Source organism: Nerophis ophidion, linkage group LG19 (assembly GCF_033978795.1).
Source record: "Nerophis ophidion isolate RoL-2023_Sa linkage group LG19, RoL_Noph_v1.0, whole genome shotgun sequence".
NCBI classification, from domain to species: domain Eukaryota; kingdom Metazoa; phylum Chordata; class Actinopteri; order Syngnathiformes; family Syngnathidae; genus Nerophis; species Nerophis ophidion.
The window spans coordinates 4,110,129-4,126,515 of record NC_084629.1 but is presented as its reverse complement, the minus strand read 5'-3'; the positions used below and the strand labels follow the sequence as shown (position 1 = coordinate 4,126,515).

At 38.7% G+C, this 16,387-nt stretch overlaps 1 protein-coding gene across 3 annotated transcripts in view; it reads left to right on the top strand.

Annotated features, from left to right (window-relative positions):
* Positions 1-15,014, top strand: part of LOC133537886 (coiled-coil domain-containing protein 148-like) — a 106,061-nt gene extending 91,047 nt beyond the window's left edge. The window contains exons 14-16 of one of the 3 annotated variants that reach the window (XM_061879009.1): positions 4,234-4,368; positions 7,134-7,296; positions 14,615-15,014. In XM_061879009.1, coding sequence (XP_061734993.1) covers positions 4,234-4,368; positions 7,134-7,277 — 279 coding nt within the window. In that variant the 3' untranslated portion in view covers positions 7,278-7,296; positions 14,615-15,014. Of the gene's footprint in view, positions 1-4,233; positions 4,369-7,133; positions 7,364-14,614 lie in introns of those variants that run through there. The other 2 variants (XM_061879008.1, XM_061879010.1) reach the window with 2 other exon arrangements.
* Positions 15,015-16,387: the final 1,373 nt, after the last annotated feature.

Below are 16,387 nucleotides of genomic sequence, written 5' to 3'. Positions count from 1 at the left end.
TATTCAACATTTTTATTACATTTTTACATTACATTACATTACACACATTTTGAATATCGGAAGTAATTTTTTTATCACCTTGTCAACTGGTGGTCCACGGGCCACATCCGGCCCGACAAAGCTTTGAATTTGGCCCTGTAAATAACCATGAATTGATTAATTAAAAAGTTGAAAAATTCATTCGGGTTTTACCATATATAGTGGTCAATTGTACAAAATATGTACTGTACTGTGCAATCTACTAATAAAAGTTTCAATCAATCAGTCAAAAAAAAACAAAACCCAAATAGGCTTAATAAAACCATTCAAAACAGGGTTGCTCATTTATGCAGTACTCCTGCCACCCTGGAGGGGGCAACAGCAGAGCATATGTGTCATAATGAAGCAGCAGTGGGTGAGTAGAAGGAGATGGCGCTAACGACAATGAAAAAAAAAATCTAAATAAATCACGAAAATCGGACTTTTAACAGCGACTGGTCGATTAAATAAGGATGTATTGAAATGGCTGAATTTCTGGTGTGTTTTGTATTTGTGCTCGTGTTGTTTTTGTCTGTTTAAATAAACTCAAACTCAACTCAACTCAAACGGGTTAAATATATGTAGTGCTAAATTTGACCAGCAGAGGGCGACAACACTGCACCTAAGCTTAGGTTTAATTGTTTCAAACTTCTTGTGGGTAATGTAATACGATATCATCTATTTTATTCATATAAAATACACAACGTACGTTATACTTTTGTAATGTTTATATTTTTAGTCTTTGCAAACATAAATAAATAAGTAAACACTGTTTTAAAAGGAATAGAACCTCCAGAGGCACTTTCTAGAGCAGGAGTCACCAACGCGGTGCCTGTAAGGACCAGATGAGTCGCCCGCTGGCCTGTTCTAAAAATAGCTCAAATAGCAGCACTTACCAGTGAGCTGCCTCTATTTTTTTTTTAATGTTATTTATTTACTTGCAAGCTGGTCTCGCTTTGCTCGACATTTTTAATTCTTAGAGAGAAAAAACTCAAATAAAATTTGAAAATCCAAGAAAATATTTTAGAGACTTGGTCTTCACTTTGTTATATAAATTATTTTTTTTTTTTTTTTACTTTGCTTCTTATAACTTTCAGAAAGACAATTCTAGAGAAAAAATACAACCTTAAAAAATGATTTTAGGATTTTTAAACACATATACCTTTTTACCTTTTAAATTCCTTCCTCTTCTTTCCTGACAATTTAAATCAACGTTCAAGTATTTTTTTTTAATTGTAAAGAATAATAAATACATTTTAATTGAATTCTTCATTTTAGCTTCTGTTTTTTCGACGAATAATATTTGTGAAATATTTCTTCAAACTTATTATGATTAAAATTCAAATAAAATATTCTGGCAAATCTAGAAAATCTGTAGAATCAAATTTAAATCTTATTTCAAAGTCTTTTGAATTTCTTTTTAAAAAAAAAAATCTGGAAAATCTAGAAGAAATAATGATTTGTCTTTGTTAGAAATATAACTTGGTCCAATTTGTTATATATTCTAACAAAATGCAGATTGGATTTTAACTTATTTAAAACATGTCATCAAAAATCTAAAATTAATCTTTATCAGGAAAAATTACAATGATGTTCCATAAATTATTTTTGTATTTTTTTCAAAAAGATTCGAATTAGCTAGTTTTTCTCCTTTTTTTTTCGGTTGAATTTTGAATTTTAAAGAGTCGAAATTGAAGATAAACTATGTTTCAAAATGTTTACATTTTTTTTCTTGTTTTCTCCTCTTTTAAACCGTTCAATTAAGTTTTTTTTCATCATTTATTCTCTATAAAAAACCTTTCGTAAAAGGAAAAAAAATGTACGACGGAATGACAGACAGAAATACCCATTTTTTTATATATAGATTTATTCATTAAAGGTAAATTGAGCAAATTGGCTATTTCTGGCAATTTATTTAAGTGTGTATCAAACTGGTAGCCCTTCGCATTAATCAGTACCCAAGAAGTAGCTCTTGGTTTGAGAGTGACGTGATAATCAAACACTCTAGAAGTCTAGAATGAAAGAGTATTTATGAGAATTGAGAGTGTGTGTACCTTTAATGATGAATGATGAGCAGAGGCAGAGTTGGAAAAGTTTTCTTTAACTCTCTTTCCATTTTTATGTGCTCACTGTCCACTGTGTCCAGGAACTTGGAAAATGTTTTCCATGCCATTTGCTGTTTGAGGCCGGTATCATGCTAATTAGCTGCTTGAAAGCGGGTGACTCCACTGTAGAAATAGCCTGCATGTCTTCTAGCACATACGCTGCAATGGCTCTATCAATGTTGTCCCGACTAGCAGTCCCTCTCTTAAATTCCTTAGGTGGTGGTGAAGGTGGAGGTGAAGTGGCATCGGAGTCTGTGTCTTTCTTAACCAGCTTCGTCGAAGCATGTTGCTTTTGTAGCCGTTTCAGCAGATTTGAATCGCTGTTTTGGACAGTAGATAGGATCTTTGATCCAAGACACAACTTACATTCAACTAAAATGTTCTTTTCTTTGATCTTGACAAAAGAAAAGTAGTCAGAATATCTCCATCTTAAGAAACTCGACTTCAGATGCCTTGTTAGTAAACACAGAGACACCTCGTCTCTCCTTTGCGACACAGGAAGATTCACAAGGCCTTCCTGGTGGCTCCCTGGACCTCTTTCAGAGATGTGTGAAATTGGAAAAAGATGAAGAAAAAAAATACATGTTTTGTTTTAATATATTTTCTGTAGGAGAACAAACCTGACACAAACCTTCCCAATTGTTAGAAATCCCACTGTTTATATTTGACATGCTTCACTGATGAGGGGATTCGGAAAGCACCGTTTTGTCCTACTAATGTCAGCGATCCTTGAACTCATCGTCGCTTGTAACTTTTTCCGATGCTGCCACAGAAAAGTTGTTTAAGGTTTTTATGCCAATCCTTTGTTTCAGTTTGTCCACCAAACGTTGTATGCTGTGTGTGAATGCACAAAAGTGAGTTTTATTGTTTTCATTGATTTGCTGGAGTGCTGATCAGGCATATTTGGTCAATCCATGACTGCAAGTTATCTCACCCCCAGAGAAGCCTCTATTTTACTAATGTTTTCCAATGTTGCAAAAATGTGTAGAATAATCTCTGTCAACGGAGATTTGCACCAGCCTTTGATAGTAGGCTAATATGGCTAATATGGACACTTAAATCATGTGTTGCCTTCATTATCAGACTTATATAAGGCTTTGAATTTTTTGCGCCTCCAGACCGATTTTTTGTATATTCTTGGTCCAATATGGTTCTTTCAACATTTTAGGTTGCCGACCCCTGTTCTAGCCGATACTACATAAAAAATCACGTAAAATAACGCCGATACTACATCAAAAATCACATAAAATCACGTAAAATAACGCAGTAACGCATCATGTTGTAACAGTAACTGAGTTACTGAATATAAAAAATAACGCGTTCGACTCCTAGTGTCAAGCCTGCCCCTGACAGTTTGGTTGTGTCTTAGTTTTTTCCTCTGTGTTTGTAGTATTTCCTGTCTTTAGTTCCTTTCAGCGCTCTTATTTTGTTGGTTTCCTGTCTTTCTCCCTGAGCGCTGTTTCTCCTCAGCTGTGGCTGATTGGCCACACCTGGTGTCAATCAGCCCGCTCCTATTTTAACCTGCCTTCCCATCCAGTCTGAGCTGGATTATTGTCATGTATTGTCGCTTCTGTCCTGTCCTGTCGTGTCGTGTCGTGTCGTGCCTTTGCAGCGTAGCGGTAAGCTATATTCGTTAGATGTTTGTAGCCTACTGTTTTTTGTTCCCTGCTTCCAGTTTGTTTTCATATTACAAGTACGACTTCTGTTTTCCTGCTCGCTACCCGCTAGCTTCCACGCTAGGCCCTTTTTGTGTTTTTTTTGTTTTGTTTTCTAGCTCCCATGCTAGCTCTCTTAGTTTGTTATCCGCCTCGTGCGCGCTTTGTGTTAGTACCCTTTTGTTTGTTCTTGTTCTATTACTTTAATTAAATCATGTTGTCCTATTCAACGCCTGCCTCCATCTCTGCATCTTGGGGTTCGTCACAAACAAACTCTGACAACTAATTACCGCCGAAAATCACGGCGTTACGGTAACTCGTTAGTCCCAACACTGTATGTGAGTAAAGGCAGGTGGCCAAATACCTTTGGCAATATAGTGTATCTCGGTAGAGTGTGTGCCTAATATTAGTTTTTATGCTTTGAGTCCACATTTAATGTCCTGTATTGTTCTCAGGTGGCTGTGGTGGCGCAGTCGGACACGGAGAGGATGATGGGAGACACTCAGTCTTGGAGGAATCGATATTTAAACATGAAAGAAGTTGACATCCAGAAACCTCTCTTTGGACTCAACACGTACACAGATGCACAGGTGATGAATGCGCACGCTCGATAAATATATTTCAGCTGGTAGTTCTAAACAATGTACGTCAATTTGGGCTTCAATTGTTGTTGTTTTTTGGAATATCCTACGCCTCGACCGATTCTGCAATCAGCGATGGTGTTGACACAGTAAATAAGGACAGACACAATCAGCGAAACTACTCTAAAATGACAAAAAACGACTTTATAGAAAAGTTGGCACCAATTGAGAAGCCATTACATTTTGGTGAATATCTGGATAAAGGGCTACAACTAAATGTAGGAACCTTTACTGACAAACTTAATTGGTACTTGGACGGGGTTTTGAAATAAGAAAAATGTGTGAAGTGAAGCAAATTTCTCCTTAAGAAACACTGTAAATATTAATAATGGGTTCCAGCTTTGGCAGAAGTTCATTTTTTAGTGAAGGTTTGTGATCTCACAAAGAACGGAAATGTTTTTCTCTCACACACACTACTGAAACACTGGTATACACTACTGAAATGTTTCCTCTCACACACACAACTGAAACACTGGTATACACTACTGAAATATTTCCTCTCACACACACTACTGAAATGTTTTTTTCTGTCACAAACACAACTGAAACAATGGTATACACTACTGAAATGTTTCCTCTCAGACACACAACTGAAACACTGGTGTACACCACTGAAATGTTTCCTCTCACACACACTACTGAAACACTGGTATACACCACTGAAATGTTTCCTCTCACACACACTACTGAAACACTGGTATCCACTACTGAAATGTTTCCTCCGAAACACTGGTATACTCTACTGAAATGTTTCCTCTCACACACACAACTGAAACACTGGTATACACTACTGAAATATTTCCTCTCACACACACTACTGAAATGTTTTTTTCTGTCACAAACACAACTGAAACAATGGTATACACTACTGAAATGTTTCCTCTCAGACACACAACTGAAACACTGGTGTACACCACTGAAATGTTTCCTCTCACACACACTACTGAAACACTGGTATACACTACTGAAATGTTTCCTCTCACACACACTACTGAAACACTGGTATACACTACTGAAATGTTTCCTCCGAAACACTGGTATACTCTACTGAAATCTTTTTCTCACACACACAACTGAAACACTGGTATACACTACTGAAATGTTTCCTCTCACACACACAACTGAAACACTGGTATACACTACTGAAATATTTCCTCTCACACACACTACTGAAATGTTTTTTTCTGTCACACACACAACTGAAACAATGGTATACACTACTGAAATGTTTCCTCTCACACACACAACTGAAACACTGGTATACACTACTGAAATATTTCCTCTCACACACACTACTGAAATGTTTTTTTCTGTCACAAACACAACTGAAACAATGGTATACACTACTGAAATGTTTCCTCTCAGACACACAACTGAAACACTGGTATACACTACTGAAATGTTTCCTCTCACACACACTACTGAAACACTGGTATCCACTACTGAAATGTTTCCTCCGAAACACTGGTATACTCTACTGAAATGTTTTTCTCACACACACTACTGAAACACTGGGGAGGAGACCCTGCCCAAAGTGGAGGAGTTCAAGTACCTCGCAGTCTTGTTCACGAGGGAGGGAAGAGTGGATCGTGAGATCGACAGGCGGATCGGTGCGGCGTCTTCAGTAATGCGGACGCTGTGTCGATCCGTTGTGGTGAAGAAGGAGCTGAGCCGGAAGGCAAAGCTCTCAATTAACCGGTCGATTTACGTTCCCATCCTCACCTATGGTCATGAGCTTCGGGTTATGACCGAAAGGATAAGATCACGGGTACAAGCGGCCGGCTCTCCCTTAGAGATAGGGTGAGAAGCTCTGCCATCCGGGAGGAACTCAAAGTAAAGCCGCTGCTCCTCCACATCGAGAGGAGCCAGATGAGGTGGTTCGGGCATCTGGTCAGGATGCCACCCGAACGCCTCCCTAGGGAGGTGTTTAGGGCACGTCCATCCGGTAGGAGGTCACGGGGAAGACCCAGGACACGTTGGGAAGACTATGTCTCCCGGCTGGCCTGGGAACGCCTCGGGATCCCCCGGGAAGAGCTAGACGAAGTGGCTGGGGAGAGGGAAGTCTGGGTTTCCCTGCTTAGGCTGCTGCGGATGAAGATGGATGAAGTGTGATTTTTGTTTTTAATTATGCAGATTGTAACTGTGTTCTGTCCAAACCATATAGGCTGAACAACCTGGAAATTCTCCCACTATCAGGATATTAAGTTATAAACAGATTGTAAAAACACACATGCAGTAACATTCAGTTTTTTCTGGATTCTGAGTAAAAGGCACAGGTGGGTTGATTGGGGGATGTTGTGTTGCAGTTTTCTAAAAACAAGGACATCCTCTGCTGAAACCTGGGCAGACACATGGTCACCTGACTCCTCATGTGTGCTCCCGGGTTGTTGTGTGTTTTTGTGACATGTTACGTCCATGTTTCATCTGCGACTGACCGCCGAGCCGTTCTGCAGCTTGCATTATGTAACCCGTTTGGCCACTCCAGCAATGATTGCCCTGGTTTTTACAGACTCTTTTCAACAACCTTGAGTTCAAGGCCACCGCTGCCGTCTGTGGGTGTCGTTACGCAATCATGACTAATGATTTTCCAACTTCTCCCCAAAATGCCAGCCTGTGAGATGAGTGACTAATCATCAGCCATGAGTGCATTATAGGAAAGTCAGACTGGGTAATGAGAAATATGAATATTTTCTTCTCCCTTGTCTGTTTCCCAGATTGTTGCTGATCCCAGATTACGGGTGGAGCAGGCCTTGAGGAACGCCGGTCTGCACCATACGGACTACGCCCAGGAGGTCCTGGCGCATATCAAGCCCCCAAGACCGCCAAGACGAGACACCAAATCAGAACTGCAATTTTAAGCCAGCCGTGGGTAAAGACGTAATTATTCATCACCGTTGATTAATTACATCCCTGTTTCGCAGTATTAAATCAATCAATCAATCAATCAATGTTTATTTATATAGCCCCAAATCACAAATGTCTCAAAGGACTGCACAAATCATTACGACTACAACATCCTCGGAAGAACCCACAAAAGGGCAAGGAAAACTCACACCCTGTGGGCAGGGAGAATTCACATCCAGTGGGACGCCAGTGACAATGATGACTATGAGAAACCTTGGAGAGGACCTCAGATGTGGGCAACCCCCTCCCCCCCTCTAGGGGACCGAAAGCAATGGATGTCGAGCGGGTCTAACATGATACTGTGAAAGTTCAATCCATAGTGGCTCCAAGACAGCCACGAGAGTTCAGTTCAAAGCGGATCCAAGACAGCAGCAAGAGTCCCGTCCACAGGAGACCATCTCAAGCGGAGGCGGATCAGCAGCGTAGAGATGTCCCCAACCGATACACGGTCCCGACGAGCGGTCCATCCTGGGTCTCGACTCTGGACAGCCAGTACTTCTTCCATGGTCATCGGACCGGACCCCCTCCACAAGGGAGGGGGGGACATAGGAGAAAGAAAAGAAGCGGCAGATCAACTGGTCTAAAAAGGAGGTCTATTTAAAGGCTAGAGTATACAGATGAGTTTTAAGGTGAGACTTAAATGCTTCTACTGAGGTAGCATCTCGAACTGTTACCGGGAGGGCATTCCAGAGTACTGGAGCCCGAACGGAAAACGCTCTATAGCCCGCAGACTTTTGTGTGGTATTGATGTTGACAGCTGTGCACCTTGCAGCACCACATGGCACCGCTATTACAGTTCTAACCAAGAGTAAAGTGAAGGTTATTTGTTAAATGGGCTCGAAGGAATGCTGGAAATGACAAAATTGGCTGAATAAACGTTGAACTATCCATACATCCATCCGGGGTCGGGTCGTGTGGGCAGCGGCCTAAGCAAAGAACCCCAGACTTCCCTCTCCCCAGCCACCTGGTCCAGCTCTTCCTGGGGGATCCAGAGGTGTTCCCAGGCCAGAACAGACATAGTCTTCTCAATGTGTCCTGGGTCTCCCCCGTGGCCTCCTACCGGTCGGACGTGCCCGAAACACCTCCCTCGGGAGGCGTTCGGGTGCCATCCTGACCAGATGCCCGAACCACCTCATCTGGCTCCTCTCCATGTGGAGGAGCAGCGGCTTTACTTTGAGTTCCTCCCGGATGGCAGAGCTTCTCACCCTATCTCTAAGGGAGAGCAGGAAACTCATTTGGGCCGCTTGTACCCGTGATCTTATCCTTTCGGTCATGACCCAAAGCTCATGACCATAGGTGAGGATGGGAACGTAGATCGACCGGTAAATTGAGAGCTTTGCCTTCCGGCTCAGCTCCTTCTTCACCACAATGGGTTGATACAGCGTCCGCATTACTGAATACGCCGCACCGATCCGCACAATCCACTCATCCCTCACTCGTGAGGTACTTGAACTCTTCCACGAGAGGCAAGATCTCCTCCCCAGCTCGGAGATGGCACTCCACCCTTTTCCGGGCGATAACCATGGACTCGGACTTGGAGGTGCTGATTCCTGTCTCATTCGCTCCACACTTGGCTTCGAACTGATCCAGTGAGAGCTGAAGAACCCGCAGCCACCAAACCAGATCCTTCCAACGCCTTGACTGCGCCTAGAAATTCTGTCCATAAAAGTTATGAACAGAATGGGTGACAAAGGACAGCCTTGGCGGAGTCCAACCCTCACTGGAAACGGGTCCGGCTTACTCCCGGCAATGCGGACCAAGCTCTGGCACTGATCACACAGCGAGCGGACCGCCAAAATCAGACAGTCCGATACCCCATACTCTCTGAGGACTCCCCATAGGGCTTCCCGGGGGACACGGTCGAATGCCTTCTCCAAGACAATTTTAAAGACAACTAGAAAATTCCCGCGGAAACTTTGATGGGCCCTGGACCTCTGGTCGGAGGTCGTCGGAAGCCGCCGTCCTTATTAGATGGTGCCGAGTGTCTGACTCCGAGAGTTTTAGGTACAACTGTACAAATGAGCTACACAGCTAGCCTAAAAATTTAGCATGTGTACATTAAAATGCTAACATTTAGCATGTGTGCAAACGTTAACATGATAACAGTTAGCATGTTTCATACACCAAGTTATATGACTCAAAGGTGTATGGCTGCGAAAATAGATAAAATAGTGTAAAATTAGGTGGGAAAATTGAGAATGCTTAAGTTAGCTTGCCAGCATGCTATCGTTCGCAAGCTAACATTTAAATAAATGTCACATACCAAATTATATGACGCTGGGTAAACGGTTGCAAAACTAAATCAAAAGGTTGGCATGTTAATGTTAGCATGTTAGCATGCTAACAGTTAGCTTGTGTCACATACCAATTTTTATTACTCTAAGGTAGGGGTCACCAACCTTTTTGAAACCAAGAGCTACTTCTTGGGTACTGATTAATGCGAAGGGCTACCAGTTTGATACACACTTAAATAAATTGCCAGAAATATTCCGTCGTACATTTTTTTTCCTTTTACGGAAGGTTTTTTGTAGAGAATAAATGATGATAAAACGGTTTAAAAGAGGAGAAAACAGGAAAAAAAAGAAAATTAAATTTTGAAACATAGTTTATCTTCAATTTCGACTCTTTAAAATTCAAAATTCAACCAAAAAAAGAAGAGAAGAACTAGCTAATTCGAATCTTTTTGAAAAAATGTAAAAAAAATATTTGGAACATCATTAGTAATTTTTCCTGATTAAGTTTAATTTTAGAATTTTGATGACATGTTTTAAATAGGTTAAAATCCAATCTGCATTTTGTTAGAATATATAACAAATTGGACCAAGTTATATTTCTAACAAAGAAAAATCATTATTTCTTCTGGATTTTCAAAAAACAAAAATTTGAAAATAAATTCAAAAGACTTTGAAATAAAATTTAAATTTGATTCTAAAGATTTTCTAGATTTGCCAGTATAATTTTTTTGAATTTTAATCATAATAAGTTTGAAGAAATATTTCACAAATATTCTTCGTCGAAAAAACAGAAGCTAAAATGAAGAATTAAATTACAATATATTTATTATTCTTTACAATAAAAAAAAATCTTTAACATTGATTTAAATTGTCAGGAAAGAAGAGGAAATCATTTAAAAGGTAAAAAGGTATATTTGTTTAAAAATCCTAAAATCATTTTTAAGGTTGTATTTTTTTCTCTAAAATTGTCTTTCTGAAAGTTATAAGAAGCAAAGTAAAAAAATAAAATAATTTATTTAAACAAGTGAAGACCAAGTCTTTAAAATATTTTCTTGGATTTTCAAATTCTATTTGAGTTTTGTCTCTCTTAGAATTAAAAATGCAAAGCGAGACCAGCTTGCTAGTAAATAAATAACATTTAAAAAATAGAGGCAGCTCACTGGTAAGTGCTGCTATTTGAGCTATTTTTAGAACAGGCCAGCGGGCGACTCATCTGGTCCTTATGGGCGACACCGTGTTGGTGACCCCTGCTCTAAGGTGTGTAGCTTTGGAATTAGAGTAAAAAGTACAAAGCACTTTAATGATGAAACAAAAATGGAGCTGTTTGGACACAATACCCAACAATATGTTTGGAGGAGAAAAGGTGAGGCCTTTAATCCCAGGAACACCAAGCCTACTGTCAAGCATGGTGGTGGTAGTATTATGCTTTGGGCCTGTTTTGCTGCCAATGGAACTGGTGCTTTACAGAGAGTAAATGGGACAATGAAAAAAGGAGGATTACCTCCAAATTCTACAGGACTACCAAAAATCATCAGCCTGGAGGTTCGGTCTTGGGCGCTGTTGGGTTTTCCATCAGGACAATGACCCCAAACACACGTCAAAAGTGGTAAAGGAATGGCTAAATCAGGCTATAATTGAGATTCCTTCCGAAAGTCCCGTTGAGAACATGTGGACAATGCTGAAGAAACAAGTCCATGTCAGAAAATCAACACATTTAGCTGAACTGCACCAATTTTGTCAAGAGGAATGGTCAAAAACTCAACCAGAAGCTTGCGGATGGCTACCAAGAGCGTCTTATTGCAGTGCGACATGTAAGCAAATATTAACATTGCTGTATGTATACTTTTGACCCATTTTCAGTTCACTCTATCACAAAAAAAATAAGAGTTGTAGAAATGACTGGAAACTCAAGACAGCCATGACCTTATGTCCTTTACAAGTGTATGTAAACTTTTGACCGTGACTCGGTTTGAAAATACAAAAAAAAAAAGAGAAATCAGAGAAATGTAGTAAATGAGCTTGCGGGTGGTCAAAAGCGCACAACCTTCAGTCTGAGTGGGGGGGGGGGGGTGTTTCCGCCTGGCACTTGTGTTTGACTTGTCTCCATTCAATAGCGTTCCATGATTTTTCAACATTAAAAATGCCATACCCCTTACTATATCGAGCGGTATATTAGAGCTTGATGGGTAGAGCGGCCGTGCCAGCAACTTGAGGGTTCCAGGTTCGATCCCCTGCTTCCGCCATCCTAGTCACTACCGTTGTGTCCTTGGGGAAGATACTTTACCCACCCGCACTGGTTTAAATGTAACTTAGATATTGGGTTTCACTATGTAAAGCGCTTTGAGTCACTAGAGAAAAGCGCTATATAAATATAATTCACTTCACAAAAAAAAAAAATGTGTTCATATCTGTTTGCCATCCTGATATTGTGAGTCCACGATGTCTCCTCTTATATTGGAGACAGATGCTTTTTGTCCTACCCAAAAATTACACAGAGGAGAAAAATGTTTGATTTTTGATATCTTTTGACGTTTTCCTTTTTTAATCCATTATTTCATCGCTAACGTCACTATTCCCAAGTAACATCAACACGAGCTCACATTTTTTTTTTCACGCCAGTGTGAAGAATGGTTATACAAACCCCGTTTCCATATGAGTTAGATGTAAAATATAAACGGAATACAATGATTTGCAAATAATTTTCAACCCATATTCAGTTGAATGCACGAGAAAGACAAGATATTTGATGTTCAAACTCATAAACTTAATTTTTTTTTGTGCAAATAATAATTGACTTAGAATTTCATGGCTGCAACACGTGCCAAAGTAGTTGGGAAAGGGCATGTTCACCACTGTGTTACATCACCTTTTCTTTTAACAACACTCAATAAACGTTTGGGAACTGAGGAAACTAATTGTTGAAGCTTTGAAAGTGGAATTCTGCATTTGTCGATTATGTTAGTAATCAAGTAATGTGAATTATATTTTATATAGCGCTTTTCTCTAGTGACTCAAAGCGCTTTAAATAGTGAAACCTAATATCTAAGTTACATTTAAACCAGTGTGGGTGACACTGGGAGAAAGGTGGATAAAGTCTCTTGCTCAAGGACAAAACGGCAGTGACTAGGATGGCGAAAGCGGGTATCGAACCTGGAATCCTCAAGTTGCTGGCACGGCCACTCTAATCTGTTGATTAATGATAATAATAGATTTTATTTGTAAAAAAGCACTTTACGTTGAGCAAACAACGTCAATGTGCCACAGTGTAAAAAATAGTAATATAATAATAATAATAAAAAGAAAATACAAATAAATAAATAAATAAAATATAAAACCAGAAACAGCCCAATAGTTAGAACCAGCATGCATATCTATAAAAAGGCTTTTTTAAAAATACAAATAAAAAAAGAAGGGTTTTTAGGCCTTTTTTAAAAACATTCACAGTCTGAGGTGCCCTCAGGAGGACAGGGAGAGCGTGATTAGTTCGTTCAATTACCGGAATAATCGGATAAACCACACTTTCTAGCCTCCATGCTTTTTTTTAAGGAAAATAGGTTGGGTAGGACAAAAAGCATCGGTCTCCAATATAAGAGGAGACATCGTGGACTCACAATATCAGGATGGCAAACAGACATGAACACTTTTTTTTTTTTTGTGAAGTGAATTATATTTATATAGCGCTTTTCTCTAGTGACTCAAAGCGCTTTACATAGTGAAACCCAATATCTAAGTTACATTTAAACCAGTGTGGGTGGCACTGGGAGCAAGGTGGGTAAAGTGTCTTGCCCATGGACACAACGGCAGTGACTAGGATGGTGGAAGCAGGGGATCGAACCTGGAACCCTCAAGTTGCTGACACGGCCACTCTAATCTGTTGATTAATAATAATAATAGATTTTATTTGTAAAAAAGCACTTTACGTTGAGCAAACAACGTCAAAGTGCCACAGTGTAAAAAATAGTAATATAATAATAATAATAATAAAAAGAAAATACAAATAAATAAATAAATAAAATATAAAACCAGAAACAGCCCAATAGTTAGAACCAGCATGCATATCTATAAAAAGGCTTTTTTAAAAATACAAATAAAAAAAGAAGGGTTTTTAGGCCTTTTTTAAAAACATTCACAGTCTGAGGTGCCCTCAGGAGGACAGGGAGCGCGTGATTAGTTCGTTCGATTACCGGAATAATCGGATAAACCACACTTTCTAGCCTCCATGCTTTTTTTTTTAAGGAAAATAGGTTGAAAAAAAATAGAATAGAATAGAATATATCTTTATTGTCATTGTACATTGTGCAACGGAATTGCAAGCAAACTAATTTAGTGCAAACTCATAATAACACAAAAAAACAACAACATGGTACTCCGAAAAATTGATAAAAATACATAAAAATGCATGCACAGTCATTCTTTTTTATGCCTTTTTGGGGTAAAAAGTATTTTTGAATCTATTTGTTTTTCAAAATAAATGAACATCATCAAGACTAAAATGATCTGCTTGAATTAAATAAATAAATGAACGTTTCATCGCTGCATGCTCTCATACGTGCTCTATTGGGGGCGGCGTAGCTTGTATCGGTAGAGTGGCCGTGCCGGCGACTTGAGGGGTTCCAGGTTCGATCCCCGCTTCTGCCGTTGTGCCCTTGGGCAAGACACTTTACCCCCCCTTCCTCCCAGTGCCACCCACACTGGTGTAAATGTAACTTAGATATTGGGTTTCACTATGTCACTAGAGAAAAGAGCTATATAAAAATAATTCACTTCAGTATTGCAACTATGTCTGCTTTTTTTGACGTTTTTGTCCCTCCAGAAAGTCCAGTTGGATCAATTTTGTGTCAAATATACTCAAAAATATTAATCGAAGCATCAGAATATGAATCAAAGCTTTTTTTCTGCTCAAATTAATTGATGATTTGTTGCAGCTTTACTTTTTTATGATTTCTTTCAGTTTTCGTGTGGAGATTTTTTTTTTTTTTTTTTTTTGTGAATATTGTCTGTAGTTTGCTTTAAAGTGGGAAGTTAGTTTTTTTCATAAGTTTCTGTTCTTTTTCCAGATCCTGCCTGCATTCCTATCTACTTTTTCCCGCTTCTCACCTTTTTTTTTCACCTTTTACCGGGTTTGTTGTGTAACAAAATTATCTTTTTTTTTTTTTATGAACGATAGTCCTGATCCTGTCCGGGGTCGGGAGAGAGTCTGGAGCCTATCCAACATTATTTTTATTTTTTTTATTCGACCTTTAATTTAAAGCTAATCGATCACATGTTTTGGTAACAGAGTATGATTTGTTTAAAAAAAAAGAAAAAAATCTACTCTTATTTTTACAGCTTAGAAAAAATGCCCATTCAACTCATAACAAATTGTTTAAATAAAAATGTAGGCCATATTTTAAATATATATTTGTGTATATTGTTGCGTTTGGACCAGATGTTCCTCTGAGGGAATTTAAATTTCAGGTCAATCCCAAGTTCTTTTGATAGATAGATAGATAGATAGATAGATAGATAGATAGATAGATAGATAGATAGATAGATAGATAGATAGATAGATAGATAGATAGATAGTACTTTATTGATTCCTTCAGGGGAGTTCCTTCAGGAAAATTATGACACAAAAGCCGATTTTAAATGAACACCCAGAACAGAATAGGTATTTTGCAATTTATTCCAAAGCTTTGGAGGGACCAACCTAAGAAACAACACATTCAATTCGCATGGCGTAGTTGATCTGAAAACACTACGGAAGTCTTGTCTTTTTTCAATATGTCCCCCGCCCACATGCCTACTGGAACGAATCCACATATCTGTTCTTCTCCTAAGCCTGGGATAGGGAGAGATAAGAAGGGAGTTATGGCTACTCCTCACATTCCAAGCTCAAGGTAGTCTACAGTGTACCATCGGTCATGAGATAAAGAAAAGATAAAAAGAGTACAAGATGGAACACTAGCTATTTAAAATATGACTAAAGAAAATAAATACATTTTGTATATATCTATCTCCGTCAATATATACAGTATGTAAATATATATATTGTGTGAATGCTTTGGAGCATTCACACAATTATCAATAGTGTGTATTTATTAGAAAAATATTGTCAAAATAATCTATATTTTGTAGTGGTTGTGGCATTGAAATATACAAAATGGCATCATTTCGTTTTTCAATCTGTGGTCCTCAGTGGAAAAAACATGGACACTCCTGCTATAAAATATGTTTATTATCTCCAAGTTACACTCACATAATCAGACGTTTCTGTTGTTTTTAGAGATACAATACATTAACAAACAACAAACTAAAACAATCACACAGTCAATAACACAAAACAAACCTAAATGAATAATATATAATATTTAACTTAATCAAGTCATCTACAGTGTCTACATATACACATATGAACATGTTAAAGGGGAACTGTACTTATATTGTATATTTACCAAAATTTTGGTCAGTTTATGCGTTACTGAAACATTGTATTTATTTCCGTTTCCAGAGCAACGCACTTCCGGTAAAAATTGTGTGTTAAAACGACAGAGGCAACTTAATTTTTGGACAAATGGGGATTCACTACCTTATCTTTTTGAAGCTGAATATACAGAGGATGAACTACTGGTTATGGAAGCGAGCACGGAGATATAATATTGCCAAAAGTATTTGGCATGATCAAAGTCATGGCGTGGGGTTGTTTTTCATGACAAGGTTTATAAAGACATGGATGACAGAGTCTGGTGTGGGTGAACTTGACTGGCCTGCACAGAGTCCTGACCTGAACTCCGATAGAACACTTTTAGGATTAATTAAAACAAATAAGAATGCAAAAAAACAACTGTTTG